At 51.9% G+C, this 16,248-nt stretch overlaps 1 protein-coding gene across 1 annotated transcript; it reads right to left on the reverse strand.

Annotated features, from left to right (window-relative positions):
- Window positions 1–12,068: 12,068 nt before the first annotated feature.
- On the reverse strand, window positions 12,069–16,132 carry LOC124090168 (alpha-1-antitrypsin-like protein GS55-LT). Its single transcript, XM_046440565.2, has 4 exons — window positions 15,469–16,132; window positions 14,513–14,783; window positions 13,168–13,315; window positions 12,069–12,345 (listed from the first exon to the last, which is right to left on the reverse strand). The coding sequence occupies exons 1-4, from the start codon at window positions 16,097–16,099 to the stop codon at window positions 12,154–12,156; spliced, it is 1,242 nt and encodes a 413-aa protein (XP_046296521.1). The 5' UTR covers window positions 16,100–16,132; the 3' UTR covers window positions 12,069–12,153.
- Window positions 16,133–16,248: the final 116 nt, after the last annotated feature.

The raw sequence follows: 16,248 nt of genomic DNA on the forward strand, positions 1-16,248 counted from the left end.
GGGACAGCACTCTCTTACAGTTGGATGGAAGCCTTCCCTACCTCCAGGGAAACTGCTGACACCGTCGCCTCCATCCTCATTGAGCAGGTTCAGACTTCCCACCTCCATCCAGTCAGACAACGGTCCGGCCTTCACTTCTCAGGTTGTACAGCTAGTCTCCAGAGGCCTCAACATCACCTGGAGGCTCCATATCCCTCACCAACCCCAATTCTCAGGTAAGGTTGAGAGCGCTAACGGCATTCTCAAGGATCATCTCACTAAACTTGCTACTGAACTCAGGCCCAATCTCCTGCCGGTGGCCCTCACCTGAATTCGGGCAGCACTTAGAGCTCCCTCAGGCCTTAGCCCCTTTGAGCTACTCCATGGGCGCCCTTTCTTAATCAACAAAGCTTTCCTGTCATTCCCCCTCCCCTTGTGTCCTACCTGCCCTATCTCACACTTCTACACAAACTTCTAAGAGGACACACAGACTGGTACCTTCCTGTGCCATCCGTTGCCTGAATCCCAGCACAACCAGGAATTGAATCGGACCCTCTTCCACAGGGTGACACAGTCTTACTTAGGGAACTGCACCCTCAATCGTTGGAACCTTGCTGGATGGGGACCCCATACAGTCGTACTTACTACCCCAACAGCGGCCACACTTTTGGGCCACTCCCTATGGTACCATGTCTCCCACTTTAAAAAGGCGCCTGTTCCAAATATCCAATCCTGGACTTCCACTCAAAATTTCTCGCCAACCCTCTTCTTCTTTTAATAACAATCAATCGCTCTCAAGCTTCTATCCAAACCCACAGATGGCACTTCTACATCCAAGCAACATGGCACCAGGATGGCACCACCCACTCTCAGTTTATGGGTCAAAGCGATTGCCCCTCCACTGGCTGCAATCAGGCCGTCACCCTTTACATTACTGGACGCAACCAAGCCACCTCGTCCCACCTGTGTGCAGCAGTGCTGAGGAATCTGGTAAGTGCTGGCCTGACACCTATGGAGGTGCCCTTATAATTCATGTGAGACATGCTTCCTAGATGAGCCTTGTGATGAGAACGAGCATTCGCCAAATTAACTATTTGGGACTCATGGGACCCAAAATGGGCTTCCAGTGTTGATGGTAAATTTTATTCTTGGGGTTTTGCCAAGCTCCCCTCGGCCTCTATCAGAATCTGGGGGACTCATGTACAAGTGTTCCCACAAATTCACATAAACATCCAGGAGCAAGAGAAGAACTCCAACACCAGCTGGATGCAGTTGCCCATCCTAAAGCTGACCCTTTCTCGTGGATGGCCCTAATACTCCAGGACCTTCAGCTTCTCAGTTTATCCAAAGCTAGTAACATTTCAGACTGTTTGCTCTGCGCAGGTTTGGATCATACTCCTCTAACTGCGATTCCCATTGACCTTCCTCTCTATTCCTCAACACTACCCCCCTCTCCATCCTTTGAGGAAGGACCTCTTTTTCATAACTCATCAGGGAATTCCTCTGCTGCTACTCTTCCTCTGGTTCGGGGTCCTGTGACTAGATCATTCAAATCTCTTCCCCAACCTTTGCTCTGATGCAATGGTACCCTAACAAAAAATCTAAGCCTCAATGTGCCCTTCACTTTTTCTGTTCCTTCCACCTTGGTCTCTCAATTACCTCTGTCCAGTGAGGCTGAATTAACATGGCTTGTCACCACCCCCCTTTCCAGGGCAAGACGGCCGTCTTTCTACGAGTAGTGGTTGGATCCTCCCTGGCCTCCTCCCTCGCTGCCTCCGGACTGGGGACAGGAGGACTTGGTTCTGCAGTCACCGCTACTCAGAAGCTTGAACATCAACTTTGGAAAGCAGTTAGGACACTGGCCACCTCTCTCGCTTCCCTACAAAGGCAAATAACATCCTTTGCCCAAGTTTCATTACAGAACCCTCGAGCCCTAGACCTCCTGACAGCAGACAATGGAGGAACCTGTCTATTCCTGAAAGAAGGATGCTGCTACTGTATCAGTGAAACTGCATTGGTTGAAAAGAATGTGGACACCCTCCGTTGTTTGGGAGAAAGGCTTAAACAGCAACAACCAAATGACCCCTGGCCAGGCTGGCTACACTCTGCCCTCATGGCGTGGCTGACTCCCATTCTCACTCCTGTGTAGTATGGGCCTTCTATTAATGATTGCTCCCTGCCTCCTCAGGTTCTCCCAAAAGCGCATGGGTGAAATTGCCAGTGACCTTCAACCAGATGCTCCTACTCCCCTACAGTCACCTCCCTACTAAACTGTCAACTGAGCAATCACTTCCCCCCAGTCCCCCTAGCCAGCATGAAGTAGCCAGAGGAATTCGCTGCTCTACATCATCCAAAAGGCCGGGAGGTTAGGTCGGTTTTAGGTACCTAAGGGAACAAAGCACCAGGCAACCCACAACAGTCAGGCCCCTACAAAACCAGCTGTCAATCAGTGGGTTCTCCTGATCAATCCTGGATCAAGCTCCCCGACAAAGGCCACATGGGGCACTGCAGTAGGACAAGGGACTCTAAAAACCTTCCTTTTCTGTCCCCAGCCCTCTCTTTCCTATGCCAAGCCCTTCCTTTATGCCCTAAGCACAATAAAATATTCCAGTCCTGCTGAGCTTGAGAACCCCTGAACCCCTCTGTTGGACTGGAGAGTCTTGCCCGGGAGCGAATCTCAATAAAGTCTTGTTCAGCAGCTTTGAATCTGCCTCCATTTGGTCGCTGCTGCCTGGTATCACACCCGGGGCCCCAGTCCTGTTGGCCACACAGTGAGATATGCTTTAAATTTTTCTGGTGATATTTCCAGTTATCACCAAAATAAGGCCTGGGAGTCCTGATGGCCTTCCTTGATTTTGGTTCACATTTGTACAACACACAAACACACATGTGGAGACACACACAGGAACACATAGACACACAACAAAACACTCACACTCACGAGGCCACACAAGCACTACAAGAGGCCACACCTAATGGGCTTCCGAGGATGGGGATGGACAGGGAAGGCCAGCCATGACCTGGGAATGGGGTGCTCTGCACAGGGTGAAGATGGGGATTCTCTCCTCATGTTGCTAGGGAGGGCAGCAAGGATCAGGAGAGTGACTCGTCCGACTTCCTGCAAGGCCACAGCATCATGACTACTTGCAGGCCCGGACCAGGCCCTCCCTCAGAACTGACCCCCGTCTGCCTCCCCAGCAGTCCCTGAGCTCCTGACCTCTGTGTCTCTCTCTGAGCCCCAGGTTCCCACACATGAAGGAAGGGTACTGCCTGCCCGGCCTCCCCTGCCGAGAGGGACCTGGTGAGTGGGGAAGAGTTATGAGCACCTCAGCCCCTGTGCAGGGTCATTAGGACGGCCCTCTGCCTGCCTTGGGGGGGCCCCATGATGTCACATCAGCCTCCTGTACTTGGGCATGAGCAGGTTCCAGCCCCTTTTGTGTGCCCAGAGAGGAGCCCACAGAGGAGAAGCCCAGGAAGCTGGGGCCAGGGGCAGGGAGAAGCCACCTTAGACCAGGTGGCTCTCAGTCAGCGCTTCCTGCTCTGGGACCCCAGGCCTCTCTCTGCTCGGAACAGACCTAGGAACCATGGCCAGTGTCCACAAGAGGGCCTGAAAGTGTCTGTGCGCCCACAGCCCAGGCCCCTCCTGAGACCACGTTTGATGCTGAATCTGCCTGTTGGCCCAGGTCTGTGCACAGGTCTCCGGTCACCTGCCACCTGAGTACCCCCACCTGTGTGGGCTCCTATGGAGAGTTGTAACCCTCAAGGAAGTGAACCTGCCCTCTGTGCCCACTCCCAGAACAAAGACCGAGTCATTTCTCCCCATCCCTGGTGACCAGGCTCCTCAGACACCAGCTCATCAGGTCACTCAGGAATGTGTGCAGCTCAGGGGGTTATTTCTGAGCTGGTTTGCTCCCGAGTAACCAGAGACAGGGAGCAGGCCAGGGCCAGACCCTTTCTCAGGGACGCCTCTGTCTGGATGACAGTTTCATGGTTGGCTAAGTGATAAGAAGACAGAGCACATTGAGGACACCTGACAGGTGGGTCTCCCGCTTCCATCCTGCCAGTGAGGAGGCTTTGAAGGGGAGGCCTTGGGCTCCTCAGTGTCCTGGTCAGTGGGAGGCAGAGTTGGGGCTCTGGGTCTCAGCCCTGTCACACCTCACTGAGTGACTTCCTCCTGAAAACATAATGCTCAAGGTCACCTTGGAAATTCAGGCAATTACATTAATAACTCTCAGGGTTTATTTTGAGAGGATGGCTGTGGACTCAGCAAGACTTTTTGCTTAATATGTACCTCTAACTCCTGTTCCCTGGGATCTTTATTCCAGTAGCACAAGGACATTTCTTTTTTTCTTTTTTTTTTTTTACTTTTTTATTGTTGGTTGTTCAAAACATTACATAGTTCTTGATATATCATATTTCACACTTTGATTCAAGTGGGTTATGAGCTCCCATTTTTACCCCATATACAGATTGCAGAATCACATCAGTTACACATCCATTGAATTACATATTGCCATACTAGTGTCTGTTGTGTTCTGCTGCCTTTCCTGTCTTCTACTATTGCCCCTCCCCTCCCCTCCCCTCCCCTCTTCTCTCTCTGCCCCCTCTACTGACATTCATTTGTCCCCCTTGTATTATTTTTCCCTTTCCCCTCACTTCCTCTTGTATGTACTTTTGTATAACTCTGAGGGTCTCCTTCCATTTCCATGCAATTTCCCTTCTCTCTCCCTTTCCCTCCCACCTCTCATCCCTGTTTAATGTTAATCTTCTTCTCATGCTCTTTGACCCTACTCTGTTCTTAGTTACTCTCCTTATATCAAAGAAGACATTTGGCATTTGTTTTTTAGGGATTGGCTAGCTTCACTTAGCATAATCTGCTCTAATGCCATCCATTTCCCTGTAAATTCTATGATTTTGTCATTTTTTAATGCAGAGTAATACTCCATTGTGTATAAATGCCACATTTTTTTTATCCATTCATCTATTGAAGGGCATCTAGGTTGGTTCCACAGTCTTGCTATTGTGAATTGTGCTGCTATGAACATCGATGTAGCAGTGTCCCTGTAGCATGCTCTTTTTAGGTCTTTAGGGAATAGACTGAGAAGGGGAATAGCTGGGTCAAATGGTGGCTCCATTCCCAGCTTTCCAAGAAATCTCCATACTGCTTTCCAAATTGGCTGCACCAATTTGCAGTCCCACCAGCAATGTACAAGTGTACACTTTTCCCCACATCCTTGCCAGCACTTGTTGTTGTTTGACTTCATAATGGCTGCCAATCTAACTGGAGTGAGATGGTATCTTAGGGTGGTTTTGATTTGCATTTCTCTGACTGCTAGAGATGGTGAGCATTTTTTCATGTACTTGTTGATTGATTGTATGTCCTCCTCTGAGAAGTGTCTGTTCAGGTCCTTGGCCCATTTGTTGATTGGGTTGTTTGTTCTCTTATTGTCTAATTTTTTGAGTTCTTTGTATACTCTGGATATTAGGGCTCTATCTGAAGTGTGAGGAGTAAAGATTTGTTCCCAGGATGTAGGCTCTCTATTTACCTCTCTTATTGTTTCTTTTGCTGAGAAAAAAACTTTTTAGTTTGAGTAAGTCCCATTTGTTGATTCTACTTATTAACTTTTGTGCTATGGGTGTCCTATTGAGGAATTTGGAGCCCGACCCCACAGTATGTAGATCGTAGCCAACTTTTTCTTCTATCAGACGGCGTGTCTCTGATTTGATATCAAGCTCCTTGATCCATTTTGAATTAACTTTTGTGCATGGTGAGAGAAAGGCATTCAGTTTCATTTTGTTGCATATGGATTTCCAGTTTTCCCAGCACCATTTGTTGAAGATGCTATCCTTCCTCCATTGCATGCTTTTAGCCCCTTTATCAAATATAAGATAGTTGTAGTTTTGTGGATTGGTTTCTGTGTCCTCTATTCTGTACCATTGGTCCACCCGCCTGTTTTGGTACCAGTACCATGCTGTTTTTGTTACTATTGCTCTGTAGTATAGTTTGAAGTCTGGTATCGCTATACTGCCTGATTCACACTTCCTGCTTAGCGTTGTTTTTGCTATTCTGGGTCTTTTATTTTTCCATATGAATTTCATGATTGCTTTCTCTATTTCTACAAGAAATGCCGTTGGGATTTTGATTGGCATTGCATTAAACCTATAGAGAACTTTGGGTAATATCGCCATTTTGATGATGTTAGTTCTGCCTATCCATGAACAGGGTATATTTTTCCATCTTCTAAGATCTTCTTCTATTTCTCTCTTTAGGGTTCTGTAGTTTTCATTGTATAAGTCTTTCACCTCTTTTGTTAGGTTGATTCCCAAGTCTTTTATTTTTTTTTGAAGATATTGTGAATGGAGTGGTTGTCCTCATTTCCATTTCAGAGGATTTGTCGCTGATATACAGGAATGCCTTTGATTTATGCGTGTTGATTTTATATCCTGCCACTTTGCTGAATTCATTTATTAGCTCTAATAGTTTCTTTGTAGACCCTTTTGGGTCTGCTAGGTATAGAATCATGTCATCTGCAAATAGTGATAATTTAAGTTCTTCTTTTCCTATTTTGATGCCTTTAATTTCTTTCGTCTGTCTAATTGCTCTGGCCAGTGTTTCGAGAACTATGTTGAACAGAAGTGGTGAGAGAGGGCATCCCTGTCTTGTTCCAGATTTTAGAGGGAATGCCTTCAATTTTTCTCCATTGAGAATGATGCTAGCCTGAGGCTTAGTATAGATTGCTTTTACAATATTGAGGTATGTTCCTGTTATCCCTAGTTTTTCTAGAGTTTTGAACATAAAGGGATGCTGTACTTTGTCGAATGCTTTTTCCGCATCTATCGAGATGATCATATGGTTCTTATTTTTAAGTCTATTGATGTGGTGAATAACATTTATTGATTTCCGTATATTGAACCAGCCTTGCATCCCAGGGATGAATCCTACTTGATCATGGTGCACAATTTTTTTGATATGTTTTTGTATCCGATTCGCCAGAATTTTATTGAGGATTTTTGCATCTAGGTTCATTAGAGATATTGGTCTGTAGTTTTCTTTCTTTGAAGTGTCTTTGTCTGGTTTAGGTATCAGGGTGATGTTGGCCTCGTAGAATGAATTTGGAAGTTCTCCCTCTTTTTCTATTTCCTGAAGTAGCTTGAAAAGTATTGGTATTAGTTCCTCTTTAAAGGTTTTGTAAAACTCTGCCGTATACCCATCCGGTCCTGGGCTTTTCTTAGTTGGTAGTCTTTTGATGGTTTCTTCTATTTCCTCAATTGATATTGGTCTGTTTAGGTTGTCTATAGCCTCCTGACTCAATCTGGGCAGATCATATGACTTAAGAAATTTACCTATGCCTTCACTATCTTCTAATGTATTGGAGTATAAGGATTCAAAATAATTTTTGATTATCTTCTGTATTTCTGAAGTGTCTGTTGTGATATTGCCTTTTTCATCCCGTATGCTAGTAATTTGAGTTCTCCCTCTTCTTCTCTTCGTTAGCATGGCTAAGGGTCTGTCGATTTTGTTTATTTTTTCAAAGAACCAACTTTTAGTTTTGTCAATTTTTTCAATTGTTTCTTTTGTTTCGATTTCATTAATTTCAGCTCTGATTTTCATTATTTCTTGCCTTCTACTTCTTTTGCTGTTGTTTTGCTCTTCTTTTTCTAGGATTTTGAGATGAAGTATGAGATCATTTATTTGTTGTTTTTTTCTTTTTTTAAGGAATGAACTCCACGCAATGAATTTTCCTCTTAGAACTGCTTTCAATGTGTCCCATAGATTCCGATATGTTGTGTCTGTGTTTTCATTTATCTCAGGAAATTTCTTTTAAAAAAACAAACTTGTTATCCCTGATCTTTATGTTGATTCACAGTGTTCCCAGATGACATTGAGTAATTAGCAGCCCCAGAACTATTGGTCAAGGACAGGAGGGTGAGGGACAGCCCCTGCTGGCCTTTCCTTCTCTGCACCCGTGTCCCCCACATCTTCCTGGCACCTTCTCTCCAGGGGCCCAGGAGCATGTGCTGAGCCCATGTCACCAGCCTTTCCTAGAGCAGTGCCTCCTGCAGCCTGTCCTCGCTGCTTCCTGTGCCTCTCATGTCCCAGGCTCATTCCAGGCCACTGTGGGAGGTGAAGATTGAGTGACCTTCACGAACTCTGGCTGCACTGGTCAGAATGGGAGGGACATGCTGCAGCCACCAAGAAGCCCACAGCTAAAGGCTTGACCCATCCAAGGTGGACTCCTCCTCTCTCTGCCTGCTCCTGTGGGAGGGACAGTGGCCTGTGCTGTCCTGGTGACCCGTAGACCAGGCTGAGACAGGCTTCGTCAGCTCCGTCCCTGCCTGAGACCTCCACACAGTGGTTCCTCTGGACATTCCTGATGCCACAGCACCCGTCACTGCTGTGATGCCAACAACGGCTGTCAGAGCTCCATACATCTAGGGCCTGTGTGGGCACCTTTGAGCTCCACTGACAGCCCTGTGCCCTGCCTGGGGACAGCCACTAGAGGGAAAGGACCAACATGGAGCACTTCAGGTTTTATTGCAGTGTGGGCATGTGGTTATGCTCGAGGGGCTCTGGGCTTCCAGTGCTGCACCCCCTCAACGCAGGTGGGTGAGCCCCACCCCGCCCAGCTCAGGGCCCCAGGAGGCTGTCTGGGCTGGGCATGGCCAGAGAAAGGGCCCCGTCACTGTGTTTTCATGGAGACACTGCAGAATGGATATTTCCAGTGACCTGCCCTCTTGGCAACTTGTGACCTGGCTGGGCAGGGAGCTGCCCATGGGGAGAGCAGTTTCCTCTGACTCCTGTGCTGAAGACCCACCAAGCAGCCTCCAGGAAGCCACTCAGGTCCCCACAGAGGCCGCCCTGGCTGCGTGTCTGACTGTGTACTGGTCAGGCTGTGGGGGCCCTGAACGCTGACCCAGGACGACAGCAAGAGTCCTCAGGTGGGTGCTGGGGGTAGGTGTGGTCTCTTGGTGATATTCTCAGGGCTCTGGAGGGTTCTGTGATGCCCACTGATCCCGTTCCCGCCTCCTCACCTACCGACGTCCACCATCACTGAGCAACACTCCCATGGTGACATTGTCCTCATGATCTGTCCCCAGATGGGCATGTGTGTGTTTGATGTTTCAACAGGCCCCCCTAACCCTGGGCTTGAGGGGTGGACTATTGAACAACAAGTAAGGAGGCAGTTGTTCTAGGCTGAGCTCCTGCACCAGGTCCCAGGAGGCCACAACATGGTGTCACTCATGGTCAATGCCACACAATGAAAACAACTTAAAGAAGCAGATAAATACCCACAGAGCAGCATTTCCTGAGAACAGACCCTAGTCCACCTGACTCAGCTGAAGCAGGAAGGGCCCTCTGCCTCAACTCTGAAAAAGAAAGGGGACTGAGTAACCGGATCCTACCCAACCCGGGTCCCCAGGGGTTCTGTTTCCTGGGTGGCATGCATGTGAGTCTGCAAGGCGTGGACTGGGTGGTGTGAGCCTCGGGGTGGCCAGGCCACCAGGGAGGAGCCCTGCCCTCTAGGCCCAGCTGGGCTGGCGCGTTAAGCTGGGACCCAGTTCCTTCTGTAATTTGGGAAAGTGTCCCAGCCTGAGTCCTTCAAGCGCTGGCTTTAGGCCCCTGTTGTCTGTGATAGGCAGAGCCAGAGCCCAGGGCTGAGGCCATCATGCTCCTCTGCAGGACCGCCCAGAAGCTCTGCCCTCACCCAGCGGGTCCCTCCTGGTTCCCACCAAGCTGGTGAAGTCCCCTCTGGGGCTAATTCTCCCAAATAGAGTCATAAGCCCTTTAATGACAGTTTTTAGAATTTGAAAGATGGGGTCAGAGGTCAGAGGCTCTGGCTTCTTCCTCCCCTTCCCTCCCCTGAACCCTCAGGTGGCAGCTGACCAGGTCCTCTCCTGTCCTCTCCCACACAATGCCAGGGCGAGGCCACATTGAGATCTGTGGGCGGCTCCCCAGGGCTGTGGGCTGCTGAGGCAGGGGGAGGCCACTCCTTGAGAGCACAGGCTCTTCCTAGGGAAGCACCGGGTGCCACGAAGCACAGGTGCCAGCGATTCTCGTGGTTTAGGAGGAATTACTGCTCATGAGTCCAGGGAGGGACAGAAGAGTGGGTGAGGGTTGGAGGAACAGGGTGAGCCATGAGGTCAGGTTGCCACTCACTAGCCATGGGACGGTGACAGTATACGAGACAGGTAGCCGCCGTGAATCTCGGTTTTCTCCTTGGGGCTTGGAAAAGCACAGATATCTGCTGAGGGCATCACGGTGCTGCCACTAGGATTCAGGGGACAGACACTGGGACAGCACTGCCCAAGGAGTGCCCTTGTCCCCACCTGCTCTATTCAGAGGTCTGGGAGGCCTGAGGCCATGTCTGAGGTGACTCCCAGGCCAGCTCCAATGCGGGCTGTACTGGCACCAATGAGGAATAGGGGCTCAGAGAGTGTTGGGGGCCACAATCAAGTCACGATGGCGCCTGGCAGTTTGCCAGGAGGAGTGGTTTGTGAGGCAACGCCACCGAGCCATTAAGATGGTGGGGACTCGTTATTGGCTGACTGCTGTATCTGGATGATGCTAATTGAGTCAAGCTGCGTGTAGTCAGTTAGGTATATACACCTCTGCTGTCCCTCAGTAAAGCAGTTCCTGCTTCAGCCTTAACAAGTTGCTTGTCATCTCCGGGTTATTTTGCCCAGCCAGACTGCGGTAAGAGAGGTCTGACAAGCTCACTCAGGTCACACAGCTGCTATGTGTTAAGATGCAGGTCTTGGGACACTCACGTGTCACTTCATTCTGGGTGACTGATGACGTTCAGATCATTGGAAGCGTATGTGCAGGTTGGAGGTCCCTATGTGAAACCTAGAGATCCTGTTTCTTCTTCAGGGAGAGTTCAGACCCACTGATAAGTGGTGCCATGTGATGGCAGAGATGTGACTGTTCTGACTGTAAAGAGGACCCTGTGTCAGGACCCCACCTAGGGCATCATGCCCACCCTCCTCCCATGAAAGGTGAGGGGGTGATGCTGAGATGGCCCTGGGGTGTCAGTGTGGCCACAGGAGAAGGAGACCCCAAGCCCTGGGCACCCCGCTACTTCAGCCCAGCAGCCTTGAGGGTGGAAGGGGCCAGGGCGCCCCATGGCAGGGCTGCTCCAGGACAGCCTGGCCACCCACCAGACCTCCTGCTGTCCTGAGGACCCGGGGGGACCCTGGAGGAGGGGCCAGGTGCACATGCCCCAGTGAGAGCCCAGGCAGGGAGGAGGGCTGGTGTTCCAGGGGGCTGTCCTTGCCCTGCCACAGCCAACGCAGCCTGCCGTGACCTTTAGGAGCCATCCCTGGGGACATGGCACAGGACTAGGGAGAGGGGACATAGGGTAAGTGGCCTGGGGGCCTGGGGGCCTGGGGCCAGGTGGGCTTGAGGGGGAGACAGTGACACAGAGCCCCTCCTGCTCACTGGGGACAGGGGCTCTTCCAAGAGGGGACATGTGAGCCTCCTGGGCAGCTATGGAAAGACAAGGACAGAGGTCAGGTCCTGGCCCAGCCCATTGAGGAAGGCTCCTCACCACCTCCTCCAACCCCCCTAGGACATGCCCTGTGAGGCCAGCAGTCAGGTCTGGTGAGGGGACAGTGTGGTGAGAGGGGGCATGGTCACCTCCCTGCTATGGCTGTAGTCACAGCTACTCAAAGCCAGTGTGAGCGGTGATGTGAGTTGTCCCCAAAGCTCACGAGGGAAACACTGTAAGACGGTTCAGAGGAGAAATGAGGGTTGTGAGGACCTAAAGCCGATCATTGAGTCCTCCCTGAGGGGGTTACCTGGGGGTCACTGAGAGAGGTGGGTGTGGCTGGAGGGGAGGGCACTGGGGACATGGGGTGTGGCAGGAGGGGGAGGACACAGGGGACATGGCAACTCCAAACAGGAGTACAGTTCTCAGGATGGACATGCCCCGGCCCACAGGACTTGGCCTCAGCCAGTCACCCTTGACCAGCACCTGCCTGCACAGCACAGGAACCTCACAGACATGACACAGTGTCACCAAGAGCTGCTGTGACCAGGAGTCCTCACATGACCTCAGGACACACAGGGAGACACAGAGACCACAACGTCAGGGTCGGCCAGGCCAACCATTGTTTAATGACATCTGGGAGGGGCCCAGCAGGGCAGGGACCAGGGTCTGGCACCCGAGGTGGCTACTGTTGTGTGGGGTTCACCACCTTCCCCACAAAGAGGGGGCTCTTGGTGGAGTGCTCATAGATGATCACGAGGAAAGGACTGTTGAATTTCACCTGAGGGGCAAGAGTCAGGGCCATGGGTCCCTTAACGGTGTCCCCTTCATCCTCTGTGCCTTTCTCATCGATGGTCAGCACAGCCTTATGCAGGGCCTGGAGGGGAGAGAAGCAGAGGGCTCTGAGGTCCTGCTGCCCCACCCCAGGCTGCAGCAAGGCCCCACGTGGGAGCCTCCTACCAACAGGACCTCACCAGGGCCTTCCTGCTGGACCAGCCTGTCCTGTCCTAGGCCTCCCTGTGGGTCACTCAGGTCCCCCTAACCCCATCTCAGCCTCTTCCTGACTCAGACTGCTCCCCTCCCCCTCCTTTCCTGACCTCCATCTCTCCTGTCCTTGGATGTGACCTCAGGGCACAAGAGGAAGACCATCAGCCTCCATGTCACCTGCACGTGCATCCCCTTCCCCCTGTAGGGCTAGGAGGTCCTCATCACAGGGACTCTGGTGGTGACCTTCCCAGTGCCCAGACCCCTATAGGAAGCCACCCACATGGACTTGCAGTTGCCCTTGGTCCCCTCCTGTTTTCCCCAGGAAGTGGCCCACTGGACACAGGAATGATTCAGATTTGCTGGTTCACAAATAACTCTAAATGTCACAGATGGAAGATTCCAGAACATTCTATGAAGATACTGAGCCTAAGCCTCTCAGTGTTAATGTGCTTAAACAGAAGCCCAAGGATTCCATGGCCTGGGGAAAGGAAAATGTAAGAGTCAGTGGGCCACTCAGGGAGGTCCTTGGATGGAACACAGGAGGCCACCTCCCTGGCTCTGTCCTCCTCCCCCATCAGAGCTGGTGAAGCTCAGCATCCTCAGGAGGACTCACCTGGCCCTTGCTGTGTCCCTTGACCCCTCCCTCAGCCTCAGACCTGAGCAGGCCCCCACCACTCTGTCCTGCAGACCCCTGGACCATGGCCATTCTCACCTGGGAGACCCTTAGGGGAGCATCCTCCGTGATCTCAGACAGGTCAGCCTCATGGCTGAAGACCTTGGTGATGCCCAGAGTTGTTAGGACAGACTTCAGATCGATGGTTCCAGAGATGCTCAGTTTGGGGAAGTGTACTGTGGCTTTGCTGATATGAAGATAGGAAAAGATGGGTTCACAGAGTCTCTGGGGTTCTGCTGGGCCCTATGGTGCCCTGAAAGTGTTTTCTCTCCTGATTGGTTATCTTGCGTCCTGCCCTGTCCCCACCCACAGCCATCGAAGTCCTTTGACTTTTACCTTTAAAGTAAGAAGTCCTTTTACCTTTAGCTTCCTGGACACTTGGCATGGAGAATGTTCCCGTCAGTGGGAACATCTTGTCCTGTGGCCCCTTCTCACCCCCTCCCCCAAGGAGCCTTCCAGGCAGTTTCAGGGTGTCCTCCTGGAAGCGAATGCCATCTTGAAGCCTGTGGTCACACCAGCCTGCCAAGCCAGAGCCTCCCCAGGGCCTGTGGCCCAGGGCATCATGGGTCAGTGCAGCAGGCTCAGTGACGGGGAGAATTGTCACCTCCAAAACCCAAGGATGCAGGCTCATCTGCTTTTCCCCAGGGACCTGTGCTGAGGCTGCACACTGGCACCAAGCCTCAGGGACCAGTCCCAGGATGCACTGCACTCTGTTCCCAGCCCGTGTGCAGGGACCTCAGGAGGCTGGGTGGGCCAGCAATGGTGACCATCCAAGTGCAGCTTAACCTGCACATGTGTGTCACATCTGTCTGCAGTGTGTCTCCGTCACCAGTGGCCAAGCCTGGGCTCAGGACAGTTCACCTGCTCTGTGTCACATACCCCAGCTGTGTGAATCCTGGGACAAGTGGACCAGCCTGAGTTGCGACAGAGAAATGGAGCCTGTGGGAACGTGCCCTGAGCTCCCAGTGCTGCCTGTTCCTGTTCTGGGCCTTTCCATGCAGGCGCTTCCCCTGTGCACCTCGGTCGGTCCTACAGCAAGTCCTCCCTCTTGCTGCCCTAACCTGCAGGCCCAGGCCTTTGTCCTTGATTCTGCCACAACATGTGCTAGTGTCAGTGCCCCGGCGAGGCCCTGGATATTGGGAGGGGACCATTCTTGGAGGGAAGTCCCCCTCCAGCTGGATCTGTGTCCTGCTCTTTGACCACTGTCCCTTCTCAGCTGCTACCTGAGCTGAGCCCTGGCATTTCCTGTAGCACAGGGTCATTCACTGTAGCTGTGGCCTCAGGGATGGTCCCCCCTGCTGCCCGTGCTGTCTTCTGATGCATTGGTCCTGAGGGACCTTGAGTCTGTGCCTGTGCCGTCCAGTGGGTCTCTGCCTGGAATCACCTGGTATAATCTTTTTTCAGGAACTTGTCGAGGAATTCCTTCGTGATGGTGTCCTCCACATACTCCATTCTCCCCACCTTGGGCATGATGAAGATGGCGGTGACATTGCCCAGGTAGTTCATCTTTAGCATCATGCTGGACAGCGTGGGGCAGTAGTGCAGGTCAAACATGCCCAGGCGGTTCATCATGGGCACCCTCACGGTGGTGGCCTGGTCCACATGGAAGTCTTGCTCCATGGTGCGATCTACCTTGAAGGGTTTCTCCCATGTGCCTGGACAGAGGGAAGGTGGATGGCAGCAGGTAGGAGGGAGGCTTGGATGTGAGAGGAGAGCAGAGGCGCCCTCAGCCTGCCTGGGGGGAAGCTCCTCACCCACCTCTGCTCCATCCTGGGTGATGGGGTGAGTGTCGTTCAAGACTAGAGGATCAGCGGGATTTCTAGATCCTGACAGCTTTGTCCATGACAAGTTAGGACAGTCACATCCCAAAGAGGTGAGATGGCTAGTCCTATGTCAAGGCCATTGAGTGGGGGAGGCAGGATGTGGACCCAGGTCCTGCACACCCCCAGCTGCCACACTCCACATCAAGAGTTGTTCCAAGGACTTTCCATGAAAGGCCACTCCCTCCCACCACCTGCCACAATGTGCATCAGTGGCTCTCTAGTTAGGAAACATTACAGGTGCCCTTCCCTGCTGGGGTCCCCAGTGAGCAGGAGGTCAGTCAGGACTCTGATGTGGCCTGCAGAAAAGTCAATGATTTTGATGATTTTATCAACTCTTCCCTAACTTAACTGAAGGTGGAAGACATTTCAGGGCTTAGGCATGGAAGATTGAGGAGCCACTGTGAGAGGCCCTGCCACAGCACAGACAGTGCTGCCAAGGAAAGTTCCAGAACTGGTGGATGGAAAACAGCTTTGGGGTTTCCATGGGAACCCACCCAGGCTGATTGACTCATCTTACCTTTGAAGAAAATGTAGTTCACTAGGGCGAGAACTGAGCCTCTGTCCAGATCTTTCACCAAATCCACAATTTTCCCTTGGGTCCCTTTCTCCACATAAGTGTTGATCTGCTTCTTGGCCTCTTCAGTGTTTGTGAAGTTGGTGGAGAAGGCCTCTGAGTGGTACAGGTTCTTGACATCCTCCAAGAACTTGTCCAGCAGCTTCAGATTGTGGTCAATGAAGAGGCCGCTGCCGGTGGTCAGCTGGAGCTGGCTGTTGGGCCTGTTGAGGGTTTGGAGAAGATGCTGGAAGCCCTGGTGGATGTCAGCCTCTGCAGTCTCCGTGAGGTTGAAGCCCAGACCCTCCAGGATCTGGGTGTGAGTTTCAGCCTTGGTGCCCATCGAGAGCGAGGCCAAGGCCGTGGCGATGCTCACAGGGGAGAAGAAGATGTTGGTGGTGTTGGAATGATGGGCCAGCACACGGTAGAGGCTGAAGGCAAACTCGGCCAGGTTTGGGGCAATCCTGTGGGAGGCTGAGTTCTCCTGGTCATGCTTGGATGCATCTGACTCCTCAGAATCCTCAATCAGGCAGCCAGCAGCCAGGCAGCTGAGGCCGGCCAGCAGCAGGAGGCCCCAGGAGATAGAGGACGGCATCGTCCTGCAAGGCAGAGGAAGTCAGAGGCCTGAGTTCTGCCCACAATGACTCTCTCTGGCTTGGACGGACACCATGCAGAGCCACCAGGATGTAGTGAGCTCCAAGACGGCCCAGCCTGTGCCAAGCCCTTCCTCCACCTGCATCACTG

The sequence above is a fragment of the Marmota monax genome, unplaced genomic scaffold (genome assembly GCF_021218885.2).
Source record: "Marmota monax isolate L192 unplaced genomic scaffold, Marmota_monax_Labrador192_F-V1.1 WCK01_AAM20220418_F8-fsc00017, whole genome shotgun sequence".
Lineage (NCBI taxonomy): Eukaryota > Metazoa > Chordata > Mammalia > Rodentia > Sciuridae > Marmota > Marmota monax.

What these genes read in the sequence shown, in the direction of transcription:
- LOC124090168 (XM_046440565.2), bottom strand. Translation starts at nt 16,099, where the DNA reads ATGCCGTCCTCTATCTCCTGGGGCCTCCTGCTGCTGGCCGGCCTCAGC. An exon ending in GAACTACATTTTCTTCAAAG is followed by an intron (nt 14,784 to 15,468) that starts GTAAGATGAGTC and finishes CCCTCTGTCCAG; the next exon opens with GCACATGGGAGAAACCCTTC. An exon ending in CTCCCCTAAGGGTCTCCCAG is followed by an intron (nt 12,346 to 13,167) that starts GTGAGAATGGCC and finishes TCTCCCCTCCAG; the next exon opens with GCCCTGCATAAGGCTGTGCT.